We start from the raw sequence: 25521 nt of genomic DNA, 5'->3' as shown, positions 1-25521 counted from the left end.
TGCTCCCATCTCATACCTGGCTGCCCTATCAGTGGATGTACGTCGATTTGGGCCTGCTTGTGCTGTGGCCCCCTTGCCGCCACCACGACTCCATTCGGGACACGAATGAATGTCCCACCACCCAGACCAGCCGCGGGCGTCCCCCTGTCGAGAGAAAGCATTCTGTTAGGTGGCCTTCTTCGCACCGTGTGTAATTACAAGGGGGGCTATCACCCTGCCGTGCGGCATCCCAAAGTGACTACCTCCCCTTCTCCCCCCTTGGGGCTTTCTCTTTTTTTTTTTTTTTTCTTTTTTTATACGAGGTGAGGGCGTATGTACGACTTGTACGCCTTGGAGCGCCATCTGCCCACCGCCTGGATCCTGTCCTCTGGCATGCCATGCTGCGCTGCCGAGGTCGCTGCGCCGATCCTGAATAAATGGGAGGCAAACGATGCCGCGCGATACCCGGCTTTACCAAGGCCTTGGCGCATTATTGCTGTAAACTGGAACTTACTCAGGTTCCTTCCATCCTTATGTATAAAGAGGGGGCCCTCACCAGCTGGTCGAGCCCCCATGTACCTAAATAGCCAGCATACCGCGCAGAGCCCAGCCTCTGGGATGCAATGGAGACGTATCGTCGTCCCCTTCCCTGCCTTGTCCGTTTTGGACTGTCTCAGCGTTAATTCCACTGCCTTCGCCATTGGTTTAATGTCTCTCGCCTGCAGCCATTGCTGCGCTGGGCCCGACTTGCTGGGGGCTACTAATTCGCTGATTCGGAATGCTCCAAAGAAAGCCGTGGTGAATGCCGCCCTAAATAGTAGCAGCTCATATTTATCTGATATTAAGCCTGTGAGGGCTTCAAGGAGCTGCCCCAGCTTAGCGAAATCGATGGGACGCCTGTTGTCCTTCTTTTTGCCTTCAACCCTTCTCCAGCCTTTTAGGGCCATCTTTAGATAGGCCGAGGTAGTGGGGTCCTCGCCTGTATAAAGCCTGGCAAAATGGGCGATGGCGGACAAGTGCGCCTGGGCCCACGATCTAGTTTTCTTCGACTTGAATGCCCATTGTACGAATTTCGCAACTGCTGTGCGAGTTTCCGCCCTGTATTCCAGCGATTTTAGGCCCCCAACTCTCATTACCGTGCTCGCGTATGACCTGTATCTTCTGTTTGCCTCCGTGGTAAGTGATTGCCCTATTAGCCAGGATAAGTCCACTCCCCCAGGTCCCAGAGGGACGGTGGAAAGGGGGTCATCTCCATGTCCGCCCCGGGCACCAGTTCTCTGAACCGCTTCATTTGGGACCGGGAAAGTGCATCTGCTGCCGTGTTCTCTGACCCTGGCACGTGACGTGCCTTCAGCTCCAGATTCCCTTCCAGCTGTAATTTAATTAACCGCCGCATTAGCCTCAGCATGTCAGGGCATCTCGCTGCGCCTCTGTTAATGGCCTGCACTACTCTAATGTAATCTGACCACAGCGTGAGTTTCAGGTTTTTTATATTTTCTTTCCAGATGGTCAGTGCCACAATTATCGGGAACAGCTCGAGAAACGTGATGTTCCTAGTGAGCCCCTGCGCATGCCACTCGTCCGGCCATTGGCTGGCGCACCAACTGTTTCCCAGGACCGCGCCGAAACCCAGGCTTCCGGCCGCGCCCGTGTAAAGAGCTATCTGTTCGGCCGTCACCCACCCCTCTCTCCATATCCGCACCCCATTGAAATCTTGTAGGAACTCGTCCCACACCTGCAGGTCCTGTTTCACGCCTGCGCTCAACCTGATGTGGTGGTGTTTGTGTGTGACGCCGGCCGTTAGCCCTGTTAGGCGCCTCGAAAATACCCTGGCGGGCGGGATTACCCGAGCCGCAAAGTTAAGTCTACCTATCTCTCCTTGGATATCCCTCAGGGTAGCTTTTTTCCGACCCCGTAGCTTCGATACCTCCTCGCGAAATTCCTTTACTTTGTCTGGAGGCAGCCTGGCCGTTCCTGCTATAGAATCCAATTCTATGCCCAGGAACGTGAGTCTCGTGGTCGGGTTTGTCGTTTATTCCCTTGCGAGGGGGACCCCTAGGGACCTGGCTAGATCCTCGAAGGCTGCCAAGGTGCTAGCGCACACTGAAGAACCTGCCGGGCCCGTGAACAGGAAATCGTCTAGGTAGTGCAGTTTTCCACCCTCCTGGTGTTGGTCATGAAGCGCCCATTCTAAGAAAGTGGCGAACTGCTCAAAATATGCGCATGATATCGCGCAGCCCATGGGCATGGCTTTGTCAATAAACACCTCCTCGCCCCATTGGAAACCCCACTAGGTGAAAACTGGAGGGGTGGACCGGCAATAGGCGGAACGCTGATTCAATATCCGATTTCGCCATGAGGGCTCCTATGCCTGCCGCCTTCACCAGCTCAATTGCGTCGTCGACTGGCGCGTAGCCCACTGAGCAAGCTTCGGGGTCGATACCGTCGTTCACGGAGGAACCTTCCGGAAACGATAGGTGGTGTATCAGCCTGAATTGACCTTCTTCTTTCTTGGGGACCACGCCCAGCGGGGAGACGACTATGCTCTCGTGTAATTCCTTTGGGAGAGGGCCCTCAACTCTACCCAGGTTCAATTCTTTCTCTATCTTAGCGCTAACCACCTCGGGGTGTTGCCTTGCCGACGTCAAATTGTTCGCCCCCGCCGAGGGGAGCGGGCCCTGGAATGGAATAACAAAGCCTTGCTCGAAGCCCTCCACCAGTATCCTGGCATCTGTTCTGCTCGGATATTTGTTTGCCATTCTGCGCAGCTGTTGTGTAATAATGGGGGATCTGGCCAGCTGGCACTTACTAATGTCCACCAGCCCCCCCCTTCTCCCTGCATTGGGGCTAACGCTTCTTGCTCTTTTCTCTCTTTTCCCCTTTCGACTCGTGTTTGGAACCTTTGCATGCAACGGTAGCGTGCCTGCCCCCGCAGCTAGGGCATGCGTGTTGGAACTTACAGGATGAGCCCCATGAGCAGTCCCCCGCCTCGTATCTCCAACAGATCGCCTTAGCTGCGGTTGGGGAGTAAGATCTCCCGTTCGACCGCCTCTGATATATACCACTCTTCCCTTTTTGGTATGAGCTCCGAAAGGGCTGTTCGCTTTTGCCCGCCCAGGCCCTAACCTCCTTAGCTGTAAGCATCTTGTGTATGAACCCCGAGACATCCTCCTCATTCCATTCCATTTCGGGGTGCCTCTGCATTTTTAATCTAAACCCTTTATCGTACTCTAACCAGGCATCCCCAGGGAACTGCCTCTGTGCTAGGTGGATGTTGGCCTCGTATAGCCACAAATCAGCAGCGCAATGGGGGAACCTTTCCACTATAATGCATGCCATGATTCTGAACGCATCTAACCAATTGTCGAAGGTGCGCTCCTTTCTGGCCCCGCGCCTTTCTCTCCTGTCCTCCTCCTTCCTGTCGCACGTGGTTAGATCGAGCCCCTCTAGCTGTATTTCCAGCAGTGAAAATATGTCTATGAATTCCTTGCGCCATATCCTCTCCATTACCGCAAGGGGGATGAGACACGCTAAGCCGGTGGCTTTCGTAGTCAGGGAGGCCGGACCAGGGGATGGCCTGATGTAATGATCGTTGACTAGCCCGCTCGGAGGTGGGCTTCCCGAAACGGGGCCGTAACCCCACCCGGGTAGCGGGGAAATTTGCTCGCCTTGGGCGGACAAGCCTACCTGCTCTTGCACTCTTGTCTGCCGGGCCCACCCCGGATCGACCATATGCCAAGTGAGACCTGCCGCTTCCTCTGCGCGCTGCTCCCTAGGCCCTGCCACTCCTTGCCCTATGCCATTAAGTAACCCCGGCGCCAGCGATTTCAAACATTCCTTTACGATGTTGCTAATATGCTCACCCTTTTTCTTTTTGCTGGACGTCTCACCCTGGTCGCTGCCCTCCGGTCTCGACGGAAGAGGTTTCTGCCGTACTTTCCTCGGAGGATTCCTCTTGGATGTTCTCTTCATCAGCGTGTTTTTCAGCTTCTTGGGTGCGGAAGGCCCTGGTTCTTCGTCTGCCTGTTCCACCGGTCTGTTCTCCTTCCCTTTACCCAAGTGAGGGTTGAGCCAGTCGTCACCGTGTATGGCCGATAATTCACGGATCTTCATTAGTACCTCTGCCATCTCGTCTGGCTGGCCTTCCGACATGTCGTGAGTCTCTGCGCACTTTTTGTGGCTTCTTGGTTTCGCGTGTCTGCGTCAGGCCGTCGGCTGGGGCACAGCTAAATGCGTGTGCTTACCCCGGGCTCTGAGCTTGCTGCCGCTTTACCTGATATTCGCTTCGGGGGAGCTGGCACGGCGCGCCATACTCCACCAGGCGTCCTCGGCGACGATGACCTGGATCTCTGACAGGGGCCTCGCCTTCTTCAGCTTCGTCCTTCGCCGCGTCGCCTCCTTTCCTTCAGTCGTTGTTGCCGTCGCGCCGTTCTCCCAGCTCCTTGAAGGCGTTGTGCTTCTGCTGGGAGGCGGCCTCGCTTAAATCCTCTTGAGCCCTCCATGCAGGCCTCAGGTGAGTCCCCCTGATTGGGGGGTTCAAATAAAGCCAGGTTGACCATTGGGCGCCCTTTGGGGGCGCTCAGGTCAAAAGGTCACTTCCGGTCGGGTGGCTGGTGCGCACCCCGCTTCCGCTGGTTCCTGGGCGCATCAAAGCGCCCAGAACCAGTTTACCCCTGCTGGCGGCACCACGAGGGTTATGGCACCGGCCTTCAAGCCTCCCCCACCCTTACGGGAGGGTGCAGCGGCCTCTGCAATTTTCCTTGCTTGCATCAGGGCTGTTGGCACCCTTGCTTCACCACAGCAGTGCTAACCTATCGGTAGCAAGAGATATTGATGAGTTGGTGATAAGTTGCAAATCACTGGAGAGAGATATTTCATTTTCTAGCATTTAGGAATTTGCAAGGTTTGCCAGTCAAGTGAATATTTTCTTTATTTTCTATTGGGCTGCGGTTTGGAAGCTGGATGTTGAAAAGTCATGTGCTAGTAGAGCCAGGGATCCAGCATGGGACATGTGAAGGAAACAGTCAATGTAAATGATGTCATCAGTTGCTGTGTCGGCATTGAATGGATATCACAGACCCTCCAATTCCGCTAAAAGAATGAAGTAAAGGTCATTTCCGGAAGTGACTCCCCTTTGTGATTGACTGACGTGACTGGCCTTCCATGTTGTTCCTGGAAGTGCTATTGTGATGTAGTAAGATTGAGTTAAGAGTAGACTGTTGTCTTGAGTTGGTCAAGGAATAGTCTGAGGAAAGAAGCTATGATTAAACCGCTTGGAGGAATACAGATAGCTTGCGTTTTCTTTACCTTCAGCTGGGACGTAATTACTGACCATTCGTTCTGTTTTTGTCTGAGCTTGCTGTTCTGGGAAAACATGTTGCATTTTTCCTCAAACCTTGTGCAGGGCATCCAACTTTGAGTAGGGGCCATGCTGGTGGGAGGGGGGAGGGGCGATGTGGGGCGTGGCCCATCCTCAAACAGACAGTGTACTACCACTGGAACCATAACAGGTAGAGGCTGTATCACATTTTCTTTTGTGCATTTCTCTCAGGCATTTGCATGTTTTAATACAGTTGATGTCTTGGTGGAGGGGCACTATCACCGAGATAACTGGCCTTCACCCACGATACAAAACTCATTACATAACACTAAATTGAAACACGAAGTCTATTAACCAATGAATTGAATGCTCATGATGAGGATTTAAATGGTAATAAAGGCCTGCTTTCCAATGCTTCTGTAATAATGTTCTACTGCTAAATCAGAATGTTACTCACACATCTTGGCTACAACTCATGTGTTTGTTCTTTTCAAGATACTTATTTTGTCCCACAACAACACATGTCAAGCACCAGTGCTTATAAAGTACATTAGGCTACGCCGACGGTTGAATTATGTTTCTAACACTAAATCATCAGAATGAATTTCCTACACTACTACTGATCACAAAAATAATGTTGTACATATCCATACAAATGTGGAGAAGTGTGGCTCGCTGGTTAGAGCAGGCAGACCCTGAAGCAGAGGTCAGACCCGGGACCAGGGTTCAATTCCCGACGCGGCAGGGTCTTGAGCTCAAATGTCCATGGACTCGATAATTCTCGCTTCGGTGCCTGACCTAATCATGGGTTCACACTCTGCAACTCTGGGCATTAAGCTTGCTTAAACTCCACAACGGCCCCCCCGCGGCGGGATGCCTGGCTTTCACCTTGGGGATGCCCTGTAGGGGCTATCTCACAGGGAAAAGCCAGGACGGGTTCCCAAGGCAAGCGCGGAGATACCCCTTTGGGGGTCGATTCAGGCGCTATATATGAAACATAATAATAATAATAATAATAAATAATGAACATTTTAGAGGCCATTAAGATTGAGATGATTGCACTTCAACATCCTCATTAACTCTCTCTCACCTTAGGCTCTGAAGCGATGTCATAATGCTTTGTAGATTAATAGCCAATATTATAGCATGATGGTAATTTCTATTTTTAAATTGAATATTTTTTGCAACAAAAAATACTTTTAGATGCTTGTTCGGTATTATATGAAACGTACAAATTTCGTTGGGGTGAAAATGTTATTTGTTTTCCAAAAATTGTGTTTTTCTTCTTTAAGGTTTTGAGCTGCAATTCCGCCTTGGTCCAACTTTACAAGGAAAAGAAATTACTGTTTTTACCAACTACCCAGCTCAAGGTGAATCATTTAATCGTCATAAATTTCGATCACTACATTGGCACAATCCAACAGAAAGGGAAGATGACTCGGACAAGCATTGTCGGCTTGATCTCAAGATTGCCGGATCATTCCAGTACTATTTCGATCAGGGGTAAGTTTGTTTTCCACTTTTTAGCATTAACGTAACAATCAATATCGTGGCATGCTATGTTTTAACAGTGAGGGCATTAGTTTAATTGTAGTGTGACACATTTTTTTTTACTCGTGTTGATGCTCTAATTAATAATGAGGGTCGAGATGTTAGATTGGGATTTTCTGAGGCTTCGTAGAACCTTGTAAGTCTTCGTAAGACTTAATCCCAAGCCTAGACAAACAATTTATAGGAGACATGATTCCAGGTAAAAATCTAAGCGTTTGTTAACATTTGAGATCATTGCAGAAGGCCAAAAGTAATAAGTTAATCATGAATTAGCTAAATAGTCTAAGTCATAATCTGCGAGAGAACAACCTTACATAGAGTCTGCTCTCTGAGAACTAAAGGACTGGCACGTATCCCAAAAATCATCTTTTTTTAGTGTTTTAGACAGAAAAAAACGTACATTTAGTTACTTCTAATGGTCCGACATGGTTGGTCTAGCAATGTTACAAGACACGCTTAATGAACATTCAATTACATTACATACATTCCATAAGATACATCTAGAAACACCTACTTTACTGCATGTTAATAAATGAAGTGAGCATATGAAATGACATGACATTTATATAATACAGTAATACAATAGATCAGTGGTTCCCTCACACTTTAGAACCACAGCCTACTTTCGCGCCGCCTTCCTTTAATGGACATGAGGTAGGGCGAATATTTAAATGTAACTAAAGCATCGTGTGGTAGTTCAAAGTCAATTACAGAGAGCATATTTTCTGTTGAAATGGTCCCTAAATTTGCACATTCATACCGTTTTACTGATAAAACTATATAGCACACAAATTATAATTTCCGGAATTTGGGGTTATTTGAATATTTATCATTTGTACATCACCAAGTAAGTGTCCTGATTTGTTTTGATCTTATTAAAATCTATTTCCAGCGCACTTCGGAATTACAAAAAAAAGTGCTTCATTTTTGTTTTCCTAACTGCTGGATGCATACAGTTCACTTACAGGTATTTACAAAAATAGCATTCCTACATTGTCACATAATTAACTTTAAAAACTCCTCGCACTTTGCAGTCACAGAAAGAAAAGTAAACATCAGTCCCCATGTTAAAAGAATAAAGCAGCCTGGCATTTGACCTCTGTCTTTGAATAACCAGCAAATTAACAAGTTGAACACAGAATGTAAAGACTTGTTTATTGCTCTGACTTTCGTGACCCACCCAAAAAATATCTTGCGACCGACCACAGTTTGGTAAACACTGCAACAGACAGTTAGGCTAACAAATGCTCCACTAAAAAGACTCAAGCAAAATATCTTGAAAGCTGCAAAGACTCAAACTTTCTGAGCATGGCGTACTCGCGAGGCTCATTATTACTATTTAATACTGAGACCCTAATTTAGGCTTCTATTTTGCTGATTTTCTGATGTGCAAAAGAACTCTGAAGGGGAAACATCATTAACAACGAAGGCAGTACTACGCGTAACGTTTACAACGAGGCACTTACCACGTAAACGTCTTTCCAACGCGTATGCCTTCAACGATCGTATTTACCACGAAAAAAAAAAAACGAAGGATTAAAAAGAGGGGTTGGGGGGGGGGTCTCCCCCCCATAAAAAAACGATCCCGCCGTGCCGAAAAAAACAGTGTCATAAGAGAGGAAGCGGAAAAAACTTCCGCTTCCTCTTTATGACGTAAGAACGACGTGGCAAAGAAGATGAGGGGAAAACGAATTCCGTGGTAACGCATGCGTGGAAAAGGCATGCGTTGCAACGGAATTTGTGGTAACAACATATAACCACTCTGAGACGTGTTCGTGGAGAAGGCCCGTTCACATACAATAAAAGTGCACATTTCTTTCTGCACATAGAATAGCAAGCTGTCTAACAGGCTAACTAAACCATGTTTAAAGTACAATTACTTTTTAATTAGTAAAAACTCTCCTACACTTGTTTTAAAGCAGAGATCGCAAATAGCTGTTTTTTGTTACTGTCAATTTTTATTTCTGTTTTAGCAACATTAATTATTGTACCTGTTTGCTCCTTTTAACAATGTACATGTTTTTGTAAATGCACTATGTGTTTCATACAAAAAAGTAAATAATTATAGCAAGGGACATTGCTGTTTGGGAGAGTATTTGACCAGTATTTACAACGATCCAAACAAGGTCAGAGGATAAAAGTCAGGGGTAAAGTCGAAGGTGATGAATTTCATAAATTTATGCTCCTGCCTCTTACTTCATGGAGGCTTTCTAAAAAGCATTTGACGCTCCATTCAAGTATGCTGCCTTTAAAGAAATTCAGTCATATTTAAAGAAGTGTTGGTGTCAAATGGAGTCTTTTATGTCCCTTATGTACATATAATTTCTCTGCTTACATATGTGAATTCCACATTGTGGTCTAGTTCTAGCTTGTTCAAAGGTTTGTATTGAGTGCAGTTAGAGGTGTACCAAGGGGGTGTAATCATCCTTGCCAGGACCGCAACAAATCTTGTTTTACTTGGAATATTGAGGCAGCCCTGAATAAAGAGCCCACACAAATTTTAAGAACTACATCGGATGTTGGCCAACTACACCCTTCACCATTACAAATATGTGGAGATGGAACTAAGGCATTTGTGGAGCAAGTCAAGAGTACCAGAAGTAGTACTACAGAGACGAGAAGCACACTAAAATATGTGAAGAATGCTAGACATTGGTTGAACACAACTGTGGAATGTTGGGCAGTGAGTGCTCATTTCATGAGACATAACTCATCAAAGCACACATACTTTCTTCATGCGCTCCAGATGAGGTAACGTCACAACGTCGAAAACTTCGCAGAGGTTCCCAAATATGGGAGTCTTTTTAGGGGCACCAGTGCAGTTTTACAAGGGCAAAGACAAAATAAAGCAGTGTGTTGGATTCCGGATAGTTTTAGAAATTCAGAACTAATTTTACAGGCTTCCACAGTAAAGACGGTTGTTACAACAGACAATGGTTGTTTTGTCTTTCATAAAGTGAGAATTGTTTATAACAAAATGGAGGGTTGCATCAGATGGTCACATGCTACAGAAGTGAATTACATTGTACCTATTGTTGCCTGGGAAAGGTTAGAAAGTTACACCATATTTTTTGTGGCAAGAATTTTGCTAAGTAGAACGTGTGCTTCAAACGTTTTCCTCGATGTTCAAGTAAGAGAATATGTCTAGACAAAAAGAAAATATTCTTTTACATTGTTTGGATCCTGGTAGACTAAAAGCAAACATAATATTTTGCATTGCTTGGTTCCTGGTAGACTTGGGGCTTGATTACGACTTTTGGCAGTGTGGGGGCGGGTAGACCGACCCCGCTCTGCCAAAAATCACTGCCACCCGCATGCCAGATTACAAGTAATTTTGTGGTCGGGCAGACATGCTGTTCCCGCTGCGGTGCTTTTTTCAAAGGCAACGGTGCCTTTCAAAAAGGCACCGCAATGGGACCGCCTCACAGGTTTCTGCACAGCATGGACTACAAAGTCCAAAGAAAGTTACTGGGGTCATAGGCGTGCACAGCGGGCATAGAAATGTGGCAAAGCTCCGCCCTCGACTTCCCATGAAACACCAACCCCCACTGCAGACAGCATCTATCTGTATGCTCTAGGGGGTTCACCATGGGGTCTGGCGTGTAGTTCAAGCACACATGGCTACAACCCATGGCACATTTCTTTGGCTGTGGTTATCTGTGGCTGATTACAGGTTCTTGTATTCAACCCACTGTGGGGCCAACTCTAGTGCACATGCCGTGCCAACCAACCACATGTCTTTTAGGTAACCATGGTACATTTTTTCCAAGACATGCATAACCAGGACTCTTTAAACATAAAGTGGAGCCAATTAGAGTTGGCCTGATGCACAACAGACGCTGTTTGCAGCTTGGTTTTTACACTGCATTGAAACCATTCTCTCTTTCAATGGTGTGGGCCCTTTCACCACAAAGGGTTGTTTCACTTAACCTCCCTATCTAACAACTTCTTGACTATTATTAAATTCAGACTCCTTTTGAAAGGTAGCGGATGTAGATATGGAGACCTACAACGGATAGCAGACCTCCATCTTAACATTCATTTTCGCAATGTGACAGCATGGTGAGCCCTGTTCCTTAAAAGACAGTGTCACAATGCCACAGACAGTGACGTATTTTGAATGCAACATGTGGTAGGGCATTCTTGGGACCAATGTCTGCTGCATGAACCAGCACAGTGTAAGCTCTCTAATTCTGACAGCTTACAATGTCATTACATACCTAAAAGCAAAACCTGTCCCAAACCATTTGTGCATTCCCTTGCATATCTCAAGAAGACATGGAAGCTTCCTTTGTTATTCTCTTTTTATTGCAACACGCAAGGCATCACAATACTTTCATTTGGAATCATTTATGCATATTGCAAATTTAGACTTTGTATTCACAATGGTAGTTTCACTTTAGCAGCAGCTTTGCAAATGCAAAGTATTTTGAGGATCAGGCACTATGACTTTCAACATACCATCTAAGGCTTTTCAAACAGCAGGCTGACACCATCACAATACAGCCTGCTGTGCTTTGCGAAACTCCTTAGGTAAAACGTCCATTATGGACCATTTTTGGTTTTGATCTCTGTTCAACTTGAGTATCCAACTTCTGCTTTAAAGGATGAATTTGGCATCTGAGGAATAAAATGGGTTGTTTTCATCAAATTATTTCTGAAAGGTGCTTTTCTAATGTTTGCATCATACAGCCATATTTTTAGACTTCTGTTTGCTTGTAATTTTGTGGATGCCAAACTCTTTATTGTATTTTTAGGAATGATAAGAGTGGTGGTGGATATATAGTTGTGGATCCTGTTTTGCGCGTTGGAGCTGATAATCATGTACTTCATTTGGACTGTGTTACACTTCAGACGTTCCTATCCAAGTGCCTGGGACCCTTTGATGAATGGGAAGACAGACTTAAAGTTGCAAAAGAATCAGGTGACCTTTCTCTGCTAAAATCTAATCATATTTTTATTTGAACTATCAATATAGCCTGATAATTTATTCCGTCCTGTGGGGTGATTTTTCTATAATTTGTAAGTTTAAGTTGTGATCAAAACATTTAATAACTTTAAGACCCGAAAACTAAGGAAATGCACAAGCATTCCTTGGTCCATATGAATAATGTTCCTTGTGCCGAGGGCTTCCTTTAGTACTTTTTTTGAGTTTGTTGTTTGTCGAAGTGAGTGAAGCAGTAACAAAGCAGTAGCTTCACACCTTAGCAGCTATGGAACGTCCAGCTCCAGTGCTGGACGTTCCATTGCACAGGTGCAGTTGGAACGTTCAACGGCCGACGGCAGCACTCCCGAGGTAGTGGTGCCGTCGGCCGCCGAACGTTTGAAGCACTTAAGGGGTTAAGGAAAATACTGCTCATGGAGAGAAGGTGTGTTGCAAGAAAAAGTATCCTAATAGCTCTTGCATTATGTGTAATTTTGTATTTTGATGCATTTTGCTGTAGGTTACAACATGATCCATTTTACGCCATTGCAAACACTTGGGAACTCCAGATCTTGCTACTCCTTAGCCGATCAATTAGAACTAAATCCTGACTTCTCTAAACCTGGTAAAAAGTACACTTGGAGTGACGTTGGAAAACTTGTGGAAAAGATGAGGAAAGAATGGAACATGCTTTGCATAACAGATGTTGTTTACAATCATACAGGTACGAGTCTACCTGAATATTGTTAAAGACTTGTATACTGTTTTTTAAATCTTGATACAAGTGATTTTTTTTTTGTTTGTTTAAGTGTATAAACTATATTGTCTATGCAGTTCGCCTCATTTGTGCTATACTTCTTTTAAATACTGAATTTAATATGTGATTGGTCCTCATAGAAGTCATGTTTTACTTGGCTGTAAACCTAATATACAAATACCTTTGCCTGCATTCCAAATGCAGGATGATTGTTTAGTCTTGCTCTTTGTAAAATGACTGAGTCTCAGCATTGAAGAAGCACATCTCCTCCTCCCCCCAGTAAAGTTTATTTCCAATCCTATGTTTGACACCCGCAATAGGATTAATGAATGCTACCGCTTGTCTCATATCACAAGCGAGGAAACCTGTTGATATAAATTCCCATCCACAAAGAAAACCGTAATCGATGGTACCGGTCTAGACTGATAGAACCTCCTTTCCCTGTTTCCACAGGAGCCTCTGCTTATCTCCTAAAAACAACAATCATATAAATACTCTGTTTATAGCATTAGATTCTAAATTCTAAAATCCTTTAAAGAAAAATTAAGAAATGTTGTGAAAAATAGAAAGAAATGAGTGTACATAAGCAGAGGAAGGCAAATTTGTTGAAAGAGTATATAGTTTGGTTATATCAATTCCATGGACCTGATTCACAAAGGTAAACGTACACTTTTGTGCAAGTTTACACGTGTTGCAGTACCGTTACTACTTTTTGGTATTTACTAACTACATGTGTAATTTTACTGCAAGTAATTCTACTATTAGTAACATTACGCTTGTGAAATTACTAGTAGTAAAATTGCACTCAGAGCCTCATTCACACAGGTTAACGTTTGTGTAAGTTTATACTTGCTGGAGTATCTTTCCTACTTTTTGGTGCGCTCAAACTACGAGTGCAATTTTACTACTAATAAAAATGCTAGTAGTAAAATTACTACACTCATAGTTTGTGAATACCAAAACAGTAGTAAACGCACTACAGAGTGTTAGTTTAACTTTATGACTCAGGCCATGGCCCGTAGCCTAATTCATAGGGCCTGGTTCACTAAGGTTGAGTTTCAATTTTGTATATGTTTACACTTGGTGTAGTAACTTTACTACTGTTTTGGTATTCACAAACTAGGAGTCTAATTGTACTTCTAGTAATTTTGCTAGCAGTAAAATTACACTCGTTGTTTGTGAATACCAGAACAGTAGTAAAGCTATTACAGCAACTGTAAACTTGCACAAAAGTGTAACTTTACCTTTGTGAATCAGCCCCAAAATATCCGTAGGTGAGACATTTCAAAAAGTGCAGATTGTGCGGTGCTCTGTGAAAAGTGAGGCACATAATGATTAAACACAAATGGCTAAATATGTGTCCAAACTGTCACTAAGGGTTTGAAAACAGTAAGAAAAAAAGTCCAAATATGACACTATTATACTCCAATCTAAACAGTTTCAGTATTGTTGACGATTTTACTTATCATCATAATGAATTATACCTTTTGGCTCAGCCATAAACTGTGGAGGAAAAAGGCTAAAAAACAGCCAGCTGCAGTTTTTCCACCATTGACAAATATTTGCCAGCACCTGTGGTATTCTGGAATAGTTGAGTGGGAAAGGAGTGGCATCACAGCCACCATTTATCTTTTATAGGTATTTTTTATTTAGAACACAAAAATCCTAAGTATTATCAGTGCTTCTTTGGAGTCTTAAACCCACGTACTTTAAAGGGCATTACTGTCCAGTCTCTAGCCATTGCTCGCGGGTCATTAATTTAATTCTATCTACTGTTAGGGTCGCTGGCCCCTGGGTACCTGCGGTCACCCCAGACTCCAGTGCAGAATTAGCTGGATGAGGTGGTCAAATTCGAGCTGGACTGGGCCCGAGACTAGTAGTCCGAAGAGGAGTAGACACATTTGTCTCCCTCCATGCTTCTCCTGGCCAAGCCTTCTCTAGTTACCTTTTATTACCGAGTCGCCATTTAAGGTGGCACAGAGAATACTTTTATGTAGTGTAAGAAGTAAGAGATAATCACTGATTGTAGTGCTAGATGTAGATTGCCAGTGTGATGGAAATGCTCATGCCAGTGCATGTAGCCTGATGGTATTTCCCAGGATTGTATTTACCATGATTTTGTACCTTGTTTGTTCCCTTGCCACCATATGTAATTTATTTCAAACCTTCAACAAATTGAGTGTTCTGCCGACATTATGTTGTGTATCCTCAGAGGTTTTTAGCTTTAGCAGGAACATTTTCTTAACATCGCCATTGTAATGTAATTTATTAACTTAATCCAACAGGAATGTACCTATCATCATTACTTTTCTCACTAAACAGTTTGGGTGTGCTTGCTTTCCACCACATTGATGAATCCAATAAACATGTTTCATCCCAAAAGAATTGAAGTGTGTGAATTACAAGTTTAGCTTTTGCTAAATGAAATACATGCATGTTTAAAATGCACGTGGGCATATTTCAAATGTTTTTTAACATATATTGGCTCTCACCAAGCTGACGTACCCAACCTGGAGAATGCCCTTCTTAGCAAAATGTGTTTTCTCTCAGTTTGCTTTTTCATTTTTTAACCCTCCCCATTACTTAATCCCCAACAATTGTTTTTCCTCTTTAAACCATCTTCCTTTTCCATTCTTTGTTTCTTTTTTTCTCGGGGGATGTTTCTTACCCACTTCCTGTTAAACCATGCCTTAACCCTGAACACCCCCCTTACCTGCTTCTAGACTACGGAGGCCATATTTTATTCCTTTTCTTAACTTTTTCTTTATTTATTTTTTAGCACTCCCTAATAGTTTTTTTTAATAAATTGTCAAAATATATGTTTATATACATATACTGGATCTAGGATTCCACCCTCGATCTGGTATATCATTTCCATGAGAATAAGTATATTTTTGTAGAAACCGTTTTTAAGTCTGATTTAGTTAGGCTGCTATGGTTCATTTTGGGGTTTCATCATAATAACAATACATTTCAATCATCTTCCGGGACAGTGGCTAATGTCTATCATTAGTGGTGTTCTTTAATAAGCCTAAATTTTCCGCATTCTTGGAAAGAGTTGATATTTTTGCTACACGTTTAATAATTGAAATGGCCTTATACTTTTTAATTTACTAATTTACTATATTTTAATAGCTGCAAACAGTAAGTGGATACAAGATCATCCAGAGTGTGGCTACAACTTGGTAAATTCTCCACACCTGAAACCAGCTTGGGTATTGGACAGGGCCCTGTGGCACTTTAACTGTGATGTTGCAAGTGGCAAATACAAAGATCGAGGAGTGCCTGCTCTAATTGAGAATGATCAGCAGCTAAATGTGAGTACAAATCTGATAATATTAAGTGACTTGTCGCATTTGTGAAAGTTTGAGCTCTTCACGTTGAAAATTACAATGTTTTTTACTTTTGTTTTTTCTATGCAATGGAGTGATGATATTTGCATAGCGCAATTGCCAGTGGCATTCCCTCGCGCCACTGGGAAGCAGAAAATGCAAAATAGGTTGAGGGTGGGGAGGTAAGAGTTATATGCAGGCTAAAAACAAAAGTAACAACATCCTGGAAAAAGCAAACACTCATAGGGAATGCTGCACTTCCCCACCTGGGGAAAACAATGTTGTTCCAAGAAACACGAGAAAACGAAAGTAGCGCTTCACTGGCAAACTTTGTAAGGTGGCGCTAATGTGTAGCACGACACTGGGTCAGAGTAGTGTGCCTAAAGAGGGATTCATAATGGATTAGTCCATTTTATAGAACGGGGGACAGGAAAGAGCGGGCACATGGCCTGGTGCAAATCTTTGGGCGGTGAGGGGGGGGGGGGGGGGGGTCTAGGAGGGGAAGGCGAAGGAGGGGTTCAGTGCTTTGGGAGACCTCGAAGCAGGCACAGGACCTAGTTCAAATGAGTGTCCACCTGCATTTATCTAGGATGTTTTCAGACTGTTTCATGTGGGTAAGGGGTTACCTTACTGCTGCACAAGGGGTTCTTGTGAGTCTAGATTCTTGCAACACGAAATATTAATATGTCTAGTCCTGTGTGAAGGAGTCCAGCAATAGTTAATTGTGTGCTTACTTTGAAATCCCAAAGCTATTGGTGGCGGTGCATGCTATTCGAGGGACAGCTATTCATTAGTATTGTTGGTGTGAGGGCTCACAGAAGCTCTCTCAAACACACACACACCCAGGTGTAAGTTTACATGTGTTATGTTACGCTAGTTTGTATAGCACATGGCTACCCCAGCAACGGGGCGTCCCAGCGCTTGCAGACGTGCCAGATGGCGAAACATCAGAGCCAGTGAGAGTTTCTTAGATGGAGGAGAATAACCAGGTTTTAATTTGTTTTCGAAAGAGCATATGGTTGGTGGTGGCCCATGCTCTTAGGGGATCGAGTTCCAGAGTTTCGGGGCCAGATGCATAAATTAGCGTCCTCCAGGTCTCTGCTCCTCCGGATCTTGATAGTACGAGCAAGGAAAAGGTCCGCCGAGCGAAGAGCGCGCGTAGGAGCATAGAAGGTACAAAGTCCTTGCAGGTTTTGGGGGCCAACGCGATACAGAATTTTATGTGTTAAGCAGAGGGTTTTGAATTGAATGCGCTGTTTCACAGGCAGCCAGTACAAACGACGGAGAAGCGGGGATGTAAGGCAGTGTTTTGGGAGTGCGAACAAGATGCGGGCGGCGGCGTTCTGGGCTCTTTGTAGCCTATTTATCACTGTCAAGTTAGAGCCAAGCATGAGAGCATTGCAGTAGTCTAGATGGGATAAGACCAAGGCCTGGACTACAATCTGACGAGTGGTAGGCTCAAAGAAGCCGAGGATGGGCTTAAGGGTACGTAGGCGGCCATAGCAAGTGCCTGCCACTCTTTTTGCATGGGACTCTAGGGCAAGTGAGTTGTCTAAAATCACACCCAAGTTTTTGACTTCCTTCTTAGGAATAGGAGGCGGTCCCAGTGTGGGAGGCCACCAATGCTCGTCCCATTTCTGTGTGTCGCTGCCAATTAAAATGTCAATGCCAATTACATATGTGTGAGTGTGTGTTTATATGTTACCAGAACACGTAACAACTTTTTAAGTCCTAGATGTGCCTTTAGAAATTACTGTTTTCATATGCGACAGTCCAAGTGTTATAATTACCCTTAAACAAGCCTGCAACTCCCAGAAAACATTGGCTTGTTAACTGGAATAGCAGTGGGTAGCGGTGATTCGTTTTGGTCATGCTTGGTGTGTGTGAATATGGTGTTTCAAGGGCCCCTGTTAACCTGGAAGTGTGGTATTGTCCGAATCCATGCCTGTGGACTTTGCGAACAGACATAGGTGACTTTAAACCTGGGGGCATGTGCGTGCCTTCCCAACCATTGGTCAACGCTTGCTCGCCTCTGAACTCCCAAACACAGTTGTGGTTGACTGTTAAAAGGCTCACATAATTGAGGTGAAGTGGGCGCTCAAACAGCGGTGCCCAGTAGAGTTGCTAATGACGAAAGCAGTGCATAGAAAACCAGGAAGGACGGCAACAATCACTGTGCATCTGCGAGTGAGGAGGCACAGGTCTATTAAAAGCTAGACCAGCTAACCTGAGCTCAGTGAAGTGGGAACATCGGAACCAACGTAATCATAGAGAATGCAGTCATGAAAGCACTGTAAGAAAACCAGGAAGGACGGCAGCAATAATGGCAGGGGTGCGTCTGTGAGCTAGGAGGCAACAGATGGCAGATGGTTGAACCGAGTGTGGGGAAATTGATGTTATTGCTGCCACTGGTTTTATTATTCTAGTTGCACTAAATGCTAATTTTGCACTTAAATCCTTTCAAACGCTTCTTTTACCTGTTTTGACACACAATTGTTCTTGTGTAGTTTTTAGCTTTCGGCGGTGCTTTACTCTGATTGACCACTTCTAAGCCAAACAGAGATCAGCCTGGGAGGAGCCAGTTGTGCTCCCCAGGCATTTAAAGCACGATGCAACGCGGATGCGCAGTGGGCGCACCACTGGTGCGCCCAAAGGCGAGCCAATCTGCGCTTGTCCGCGCCAGGATGTCGCCAGGAGCCAGGCACTTTGCTTCACTTTTAACTCACAGGTTAGGTTATTCTTGTGAAGCCTTGGTCGCTCTACAGTTGAAGCTGCCTGTGGGGAACATAACTTGGCCCCGGATGTCTGCCCCACACACTGCATTCAGTGCACCTTTAGGGTCATCACCTGCCTGCGCTCTGCAGTTAATATCCCGAATGATAAGACCTTTACTATCCGTAGCTTAAATTGTCGCACCCGGACTAAACACTATGCTGAAGTGTTCGACCTCCTGTATGAACGGTCCCCTGAGGTTCTATTTTTAACGGAGACATGGCTCTCCGAGGATTCTGTGGTCATACCAGCCCATTGCCCTCCCTGCCGGCTATGTAATGAGCAACATGAACAGAGATGTGGGGAGAGTGGCAGGTATTACAATTATACACAAAGCAGCCTATACCTGTGCCTCACTCCCAAAGATATCCCAGACTGCGAAAAGCGCACTTCTTAAAATCACGCTTGTCGTGTCGTCTGCCCCCACAAAGTACACATGATACAGGTAAGGAGTTGCGATGTATTTATTGTTTACTTCTTGCGGGGGGCTGCTCACCCACACCTCTGATCCTCTTCCCTCGTCTCTCCACAATGCCCATCCCCACACACTTGACCGGATGTGGTGTCCGGTTTCCTCATGTCCTCAATGTCCATTCCATGGTCCTAGTGCCCTTTCCCAGGTCACTACATCCCCCCTTTTGGTCACAAAGAAATTACGAGAAATTTAAAACACAGAGATGTGTAGATAGAGATAGGTGCAAGTCTGCCAGGTCACATGCCGGTGTGCTTCAGATCATTACATTTCTTCTATTAGTCTTTTAGGCCGTCTGCATGCTCTTCTTGGGCCGGGCTCCATCTGTTGCTTTTCTGCTGGTCCCTCACCATTGTCTGTTTCTGTTTTGTTGCACTCCGACCCTTCTCGTTCTGCTGTTTCCTTTGGTCTTCTTCATCCTTCTCCGTCAGTCCTTTGAAGTGTGAGCTGTACTGTGTTATCCTCCGGTGTTCTGACTACCATGATGATTGTATCCTTCACTTTTATTATTAGCAGGTCTTTAGAGAACACTCTGTCAGATTTCCTTTGTTGTTGTTGACGCACTACCATGATGTCCCTTTCCCTTAGATGTGACCGGGTGGTGTGTCGCCTGGCGTCTGCGTATTTTTTAATTTTTTCTTTTGCTTCTCTATCTTTTGCTGCAATGCTGCTGTGTTCCGGTGCCATGGTTGCTTCTACTTGCGGTAGCCTCGTCCTGCTTGTTCTTCCCAGTACTAGCTCTGCCGTGCATCTTCCTGTGGAGCTATGGGACGTGTTTCTGTAGTCACGTAGCATCTGACACAGAGCTTGGCCAAGTGATATCTGCGCCAGCTTCGCTTTTTGAACTGCCTTTTTGATCTTCCCCATGAACCTCTCCACCATTCCATTCGCCTGAGGTCACAGCAGAGTTATCTTCCAGTGGTTTATCCCTAGGTAGGCCATGAATCTGCGGAATTCTTTTCCTGAGAATGGAGGACCATTATCTGTTTTCAAAGTTTCGGGTGAGCCCGATGCTGCAAATATGTCATCTAGTATCGGTAAGGTTGCTGTTGTGGATGTTGCTGAGACATGGCGTACTATTGGAAATCGCGAGTATTCATCAATGACCACAAGCAGATAGTTGCCTGTGTCCAGTGGCCCAAGGAAATCAGCTGCTAATGTTGTCCACACCGCTCTTGGAAGTTCTGACATTTATAGTGGTTCATTCTTAGCTGGAGATCCTGTCACTTGACAGAGGTGTCATGTCATTATGGTGTCTTCTACCATGCGGTCCAGGCCAGGGAACCATACATTCTCTCTTAGCAGTTTCTTTGTTGCTACTACGCCTCTGTGCGACTCATGAGCAAGATTGACCAGTTGCCTCCTGAGTGAACTTGGTATCACTATCCTTGTCCCTCTCATCATTATTCCTGTGTCTGTCTCTGACAGTTCTTCATGTATCTTCTTTAGGAAAGGGAAGAAATGTGGTGGACTGGCTGTAATTTATCTCAAATCAGTAAGAGGAAGTTTTAAGCCCGCTACATTGGGGTTGGATGAAGCGCTTGCATTTAATCTCACCCTATCAGACCACCAAACCCTAAAAGGCTGCTTACTCTATAGGCCCCCGGGGGCTAGGGCCCCTTTTTTCACGACTCTGGGTAGCTTGTTGGAAGAAGCAGTGTGTGCCAAAACATTCACCCTGCTTAGTGATTTCAACTTTCACTTGGAATGTATATCTGACACAGATACACGAGAACTTCTCGAACTGTTGCATGGGGTGGAGTTATGTCAAAAAATCACGGGCCCGACCATAAGGCGGGACACACCCTAGATGGCATCTTCTTCAACCATCCTAACCTGGTGGTCACGGCAGTAGACCTTGTCCCCTGGTCGGATCAGGCTGCAATCCATTTTAGTATTACCCTAGTTCCTCTCGTCAGGCCTAGTAAGGTTATGAACCCACCCAGAATGATTAGGAAATGGAAAAATATAGACGGTGAGGCCCTTGATAGCCTATTGAGATCCTCAATGACGCACTCCCCAGGAACTGTTGAGGAAGCGGCAACGACCTATACAAACTGGCTAGACTCGGTTTGTATGCAATTAGCACCTCCAAAAACCTTCCACTCTACGCGCGCTAGTCCTTCGGCCCCATGGTTCTCTGAACAAATCAGGAATCACAAAGTGATATGTAAAAAATTGGAAAGAAACTGGCGGTAAAACTATATGGAGGCTGACAAAAAGATACTCAATGCAGAGTTGGGAGTCTACAAAGAGATGATCAGATCGGCCAAACAGGCCTTCTTTACCAACCGCATCGAGGAAGCTAGTAACTCCTCGAAAGAACTATTCCTCACAGTGTCATCCCTAGTAGCCCCCAAACCAGTGGAGGCTCTTCCGAGCCAGGAACTATGTGAAGAGCTGGCCAAATTCTTTCAGGGTAAGGTCGAGAAGATTTTTTATTCCCTGGATCACTTAGTTAAGGTCAATCCTCCAGAGACTATTCCAGAGATCTCAGAGACTGACAGTTATACGGAAAGGTTACTTAACTTCTCCCCTATTACCGAGGAGGAGGTTAGGGACCGGCTACAGGTGATTAAAACAGGCTCTCCTTGTGATCCCTGCCCAGCCACCATTGCAAAAACAGCCCTATCCATCATAGCAGCAGGACTCACCCCACTCTTCAATAACATGCTGGAAAGTGGTGAGTTCCCTATACGCTGGAAAAAACATCCATTATACCCCTTCTAAAAAAATCTAACCTAGATGTGGCAGATTTGAACAACTATCGGCCCATTGCTAGGTTACCACTACCAGCTAAGATTATAGAGGGCATCATGAATACTCAGCTGAGCGCCTTCCTGGGCAAGGACAACATCTGGATCCGTCTCAGCATGGATTCCGGGCAGGGCACAGTACAGAATCGGCCCTGATAAAATCAGCCGAAGATCTAAGACAAGTAATGTATGCAGGAGGCAGAGCCGCCCTGATCCTGCTGAACCTGTCCGCGGCCTTCGATACGGTCCACCACAGGTTGTTGGTGGACCGGTTGAGGGCCTGCGGGATACAAGGAAAAGCCCTCAAGATCTTGCAGGCCTTTCTCTCCAGTAGGACCCAGGTGGTGGCATTGGGGGACTTTGAGTCGGCCCCTTTTGTACTCCCTTGTGGAGTCCCTCAGGGTTCATCCCTGAGTCCGACTCTCTTCAATGTGTACGTCTCCACCCTGGTGCCAGTCATAAGATCCTGGCTTCAATATAACATCGTACGCAGACGACACGCAGATTGTAGGGTCGCTGCTACTGGGTGGAGTGGAAGACACAGCCGAAAGATTTAAGGACTGCATGCGCGAGGTCAGCAACTGGATGGCAGAAAACTGTCTTAAGTTGAACTCATCAAAGACTGAAGTCTTGCTGTTCGGGGCTAAAGATAATTTCTGGTCCCCAAGATGGTGGCCTGAGGAAATGGGGACAGCCCCCTTTCCAGTTTCAAAGGTCAAAAACCTAGGGGTACTAATGGACGATACCCTCTCCTTCAGACATCAAGTCAACGCCCTGTCCTCATCAACTCACTATGTCCTAAAAACTATACGAAAAGTTCTGCCTTTTCTCCCTGATGAACATAGAAAGACAGTGGTAACGGGATTAGTGATATCCCGATTAGACTACTGTAATAGCATGCTGCTAAATGCCCAACAGGGGCTGTTAAACAAACTTCAAATCTTGCAGAACGCAGCTGCCCGCCTGATCACGGGCACACCCAAATTTGCTTCGGTAGCACAAGATCTGGTAAAGCTGCACTGGCTACCAGTACGCAAAAGAATAGCGTTTGAGACACTCTGTGTAGTTTTCAAAGCATTAAAGTGGCTGGGCCCCCACTGTATGACTCCGTTCTTCTAGTGGTACAAACCGGCAAGATCATTAAGGTCTGCTGATCAAGGACTGATTGTAGTCCCTAGAGTCAGGAAGGCTCGTTGGGGGGAAGGAGTTTCTCCCTTGGAGCAGCTAAGGTCTGGAACGCTCTGCCACTGGCCCTTCGGCTGACTTCAGACCTTTTGCCTTTCAGGAGGGCCCTGAAGACATGGCTTTTCACACATTAATCTTTCAGTCATGCACACCAGTGGTCATACAGCGCCAGGACACCGTTTGGTAGCAGTGCGCTTTACAAATGTGAAAAATAAATAAATAAATAAATTTAAAGCTAGCAATTCTTCCTTGCATACTCCTTCTCCCCAGGTGCAGTTATTGTTGATGTTTCTCCATCTCTGCCTTCTTGTTGTCTCCATGTCCATTTGCAGCATGGCATCTTCCTTAGTCACCCTTGCTAGTTCCGCTAGTGTTATCGGTGCCGGGGTGTTTTGCTTTAGTAAGTAGTTGAGGTATTCTTCTGCCATCGAAGTTGTCTCCTGTGCCTGCGGTAATGGGTGTCTCAACATGTAGTCTGCCTTGTTGTGTTCTTTCCCTGGCTTGTGCACAATCGTGAAGTCATCGTCCATCAGCCTTATGCCCCAGCGTTCAATCCCAGGTGTCATTTTGGCTCATGGGCTGCCATAGATCATTACCAGCGCCTGGTGGTCAGTTATGATGGTGAATTATTTCCCGTAGATGAACATGTGATAGTGTTCACACGCACATACCACTGCTAGGCTCTCCTTTTCTCGCACGGAGTACACATTTTCTATGTCTATTAACCTTTTACTTGCGTACGTGACAATTTTTCTTTGCGAGTCTCTCCCTGGCAGATGCGGCGCTAGTATTGCTCCTAGTCCTATGGGGCTGGCATCAACAGTCAGTTCAGTGCAGAAAATGGGGGTCAAAGTAGGGGAGATGTTCCACAGTTACCATTGCTTGTCTTATTTCCTCGAATGCCTTGTTGCATTCCTGAGACCAGAGGAACTTCTGTCCTTGTTTGGTCAGTTCTCTTAATGTGCGCACTGTGGCGAAGTCCTGTATGTATCGAGCACAGTAGCTGGCAAGTCCTAGAAATGATCTTACTTCTGCGACATCTGTCGGGGATTTGCGTTATTCAGTGTTTCTACTTTGCTGGGGTCTGGCCCATCCCTTGTTTGGAGAAGGTGTGTCCGAAGAACACCAATTCCCCTCTCTCCGGCTCGCATTTGTCTCCATTCAGTGTTAGGCCGGCTTGTTCGAGTTGTGAGCACACTTGACGCAACACTGTGTCATGTTCTTTATCTGTTTTTCCAAATACCAAAATGTCATCACTGTAATTTAGGCTGTTGTTGTCAGAAGCACAAGCAATTTAACACGCCACTAACCTTACTCGGACATCCAGCAGAGACGATGGAAGATGATATGTTCCTTAATTCCCTCAAACACAACCCCCAACAGAGGAATAAGAACCCTGCGGTTTGAGGTCGTACCCGGGGGAAAAAAGGAATTGAGATAAAATAACAAACTTGCTGCAAGATTTCTTCCCTCTCTGGGTCTGGTCTAGGGAACTTGTCACTCTTCTGACTTGGTTTTCTGCAGGACAGGATGAGACACAACATAAATAATCTTCTACTCTATTGTTCCAAAATGTAATAACAAAGTTCCTAAATACACTCTCCAGAAGATTGCAGCTACGAAATAACACAATGAAATGGCATCGCTAAGACTGAAAAGGATACTCTACTTAGCAAACCTCAGGATAAATGTCACAGTATAAAGTACTACTGTTACTCCACAGTAGTAATAATGAATAATCTCACCAAAAAAACAAAGGTATATATCCCTTAGTGGAAAATCTGATGTTACAACTGCAGTTTATGATGCCACAATTATTCCACAGAATATATGCCCCCAATGCAGGTGTACTAGGTATTGAGTAAGATTCTATCAGAGGAATTGTCTTCCCGAGCTCTGAAGTAAGATTAGCGGGGCAGAACGAATCAGGCAGTTTAGAAACGTTGTATAACAGCAACCAAATTAATCATACATCCTGTATATCACAAGCGGGACTAAAGACGCTCCTGCGCGTCTTCTGCTCACCGGGAATTAATTAAAGAAAAATGAAGCCCGAGTTGCGGCTACGAAGGAAGATGCTCCTGCGCTCTTTTGCAATGCAGTCCGCAGCTCATAGCAAATGGAACAAACAAAAAGGCAGGATTAGCAGTCAAAGAACGCCCTCTGGCATTCTTATGGAGTATTAGTCAAAAACGCACACCTGCGTTCGTGCGAAAATACCTGCACCTTCGGGAGACTCTCTTCTTTGCAAACATAGGACGGTGAAGAAATGCCGGAACGACGCTGAAATTCTTCTAGCTGGTAATCCGGGGGGGGGGGGGGGGGGGGGGGGGGGGGGGGGGAGTACCTTCTGCCATCCAAACATCCCGGAAGTAGAAGATTGCCAAGCACTTTCCTCAGGGAGAGGAGGTGCTTAAATATGGAACTACCGATTTCCTCACCCCGCTACCTGCTGGGAAGTTTAGTTTATAGG

General features: G+C 45.4%; 1 protein-coding gene across 4 annotated transcripts in view; it reads left to right on the top strand.

Moving 5' to 3' along the window:
• AGL (amylo-alpha-1,6-glucosidase and 4-alpha-glucanotransferase) overlaps window positions 1-25521 on the top strand; it is a 354506-nt gene that overhangs the window by 81789 nt on the left and 247196 nt on the right. For all 4 annotated transcript variants that reach the window (XM_086954603.1, XM_086954587.1, XM_086954609.1 and 1 more), the window contains exons 3-6: window positions 6592-6802; window positions 11608-11774; window positions 12295-12498; window positions 15667-15848. In XM_086954603.1, the coding sequence (XP_086810729.1) occupies window positions 6592-6802; window positions 11608-11774; window positions 12295-12498; window positions 15667-15848 (764 nt within the window). The remainder of the gene's footprint in view (window positions 1-6591; window positions 6803-11607; window positions 11775-12294; window positions 12499-15666; window positions 15849-25521) is intronic.

The sequence above is a fragment of the Lissotriton vulgaris genome, chromosome 1_1 (assembly GCF_964263255.1).
Source record: "Lissotriton vulgaris chromosome 1_1, aLisVul1.2, whole genome shotgun sequence".
NCBI lineage: Eukaryota > Metazoa > Chordata > Amphibia > Caudata > Salamandridae > Lissotriton > Lissotriton vulgaris.
The sequence above is the reverse complement of the archived record's forward strand: the minus strand, read 5'-3'. Positions and strand labels throughout refer to the sequence as shown.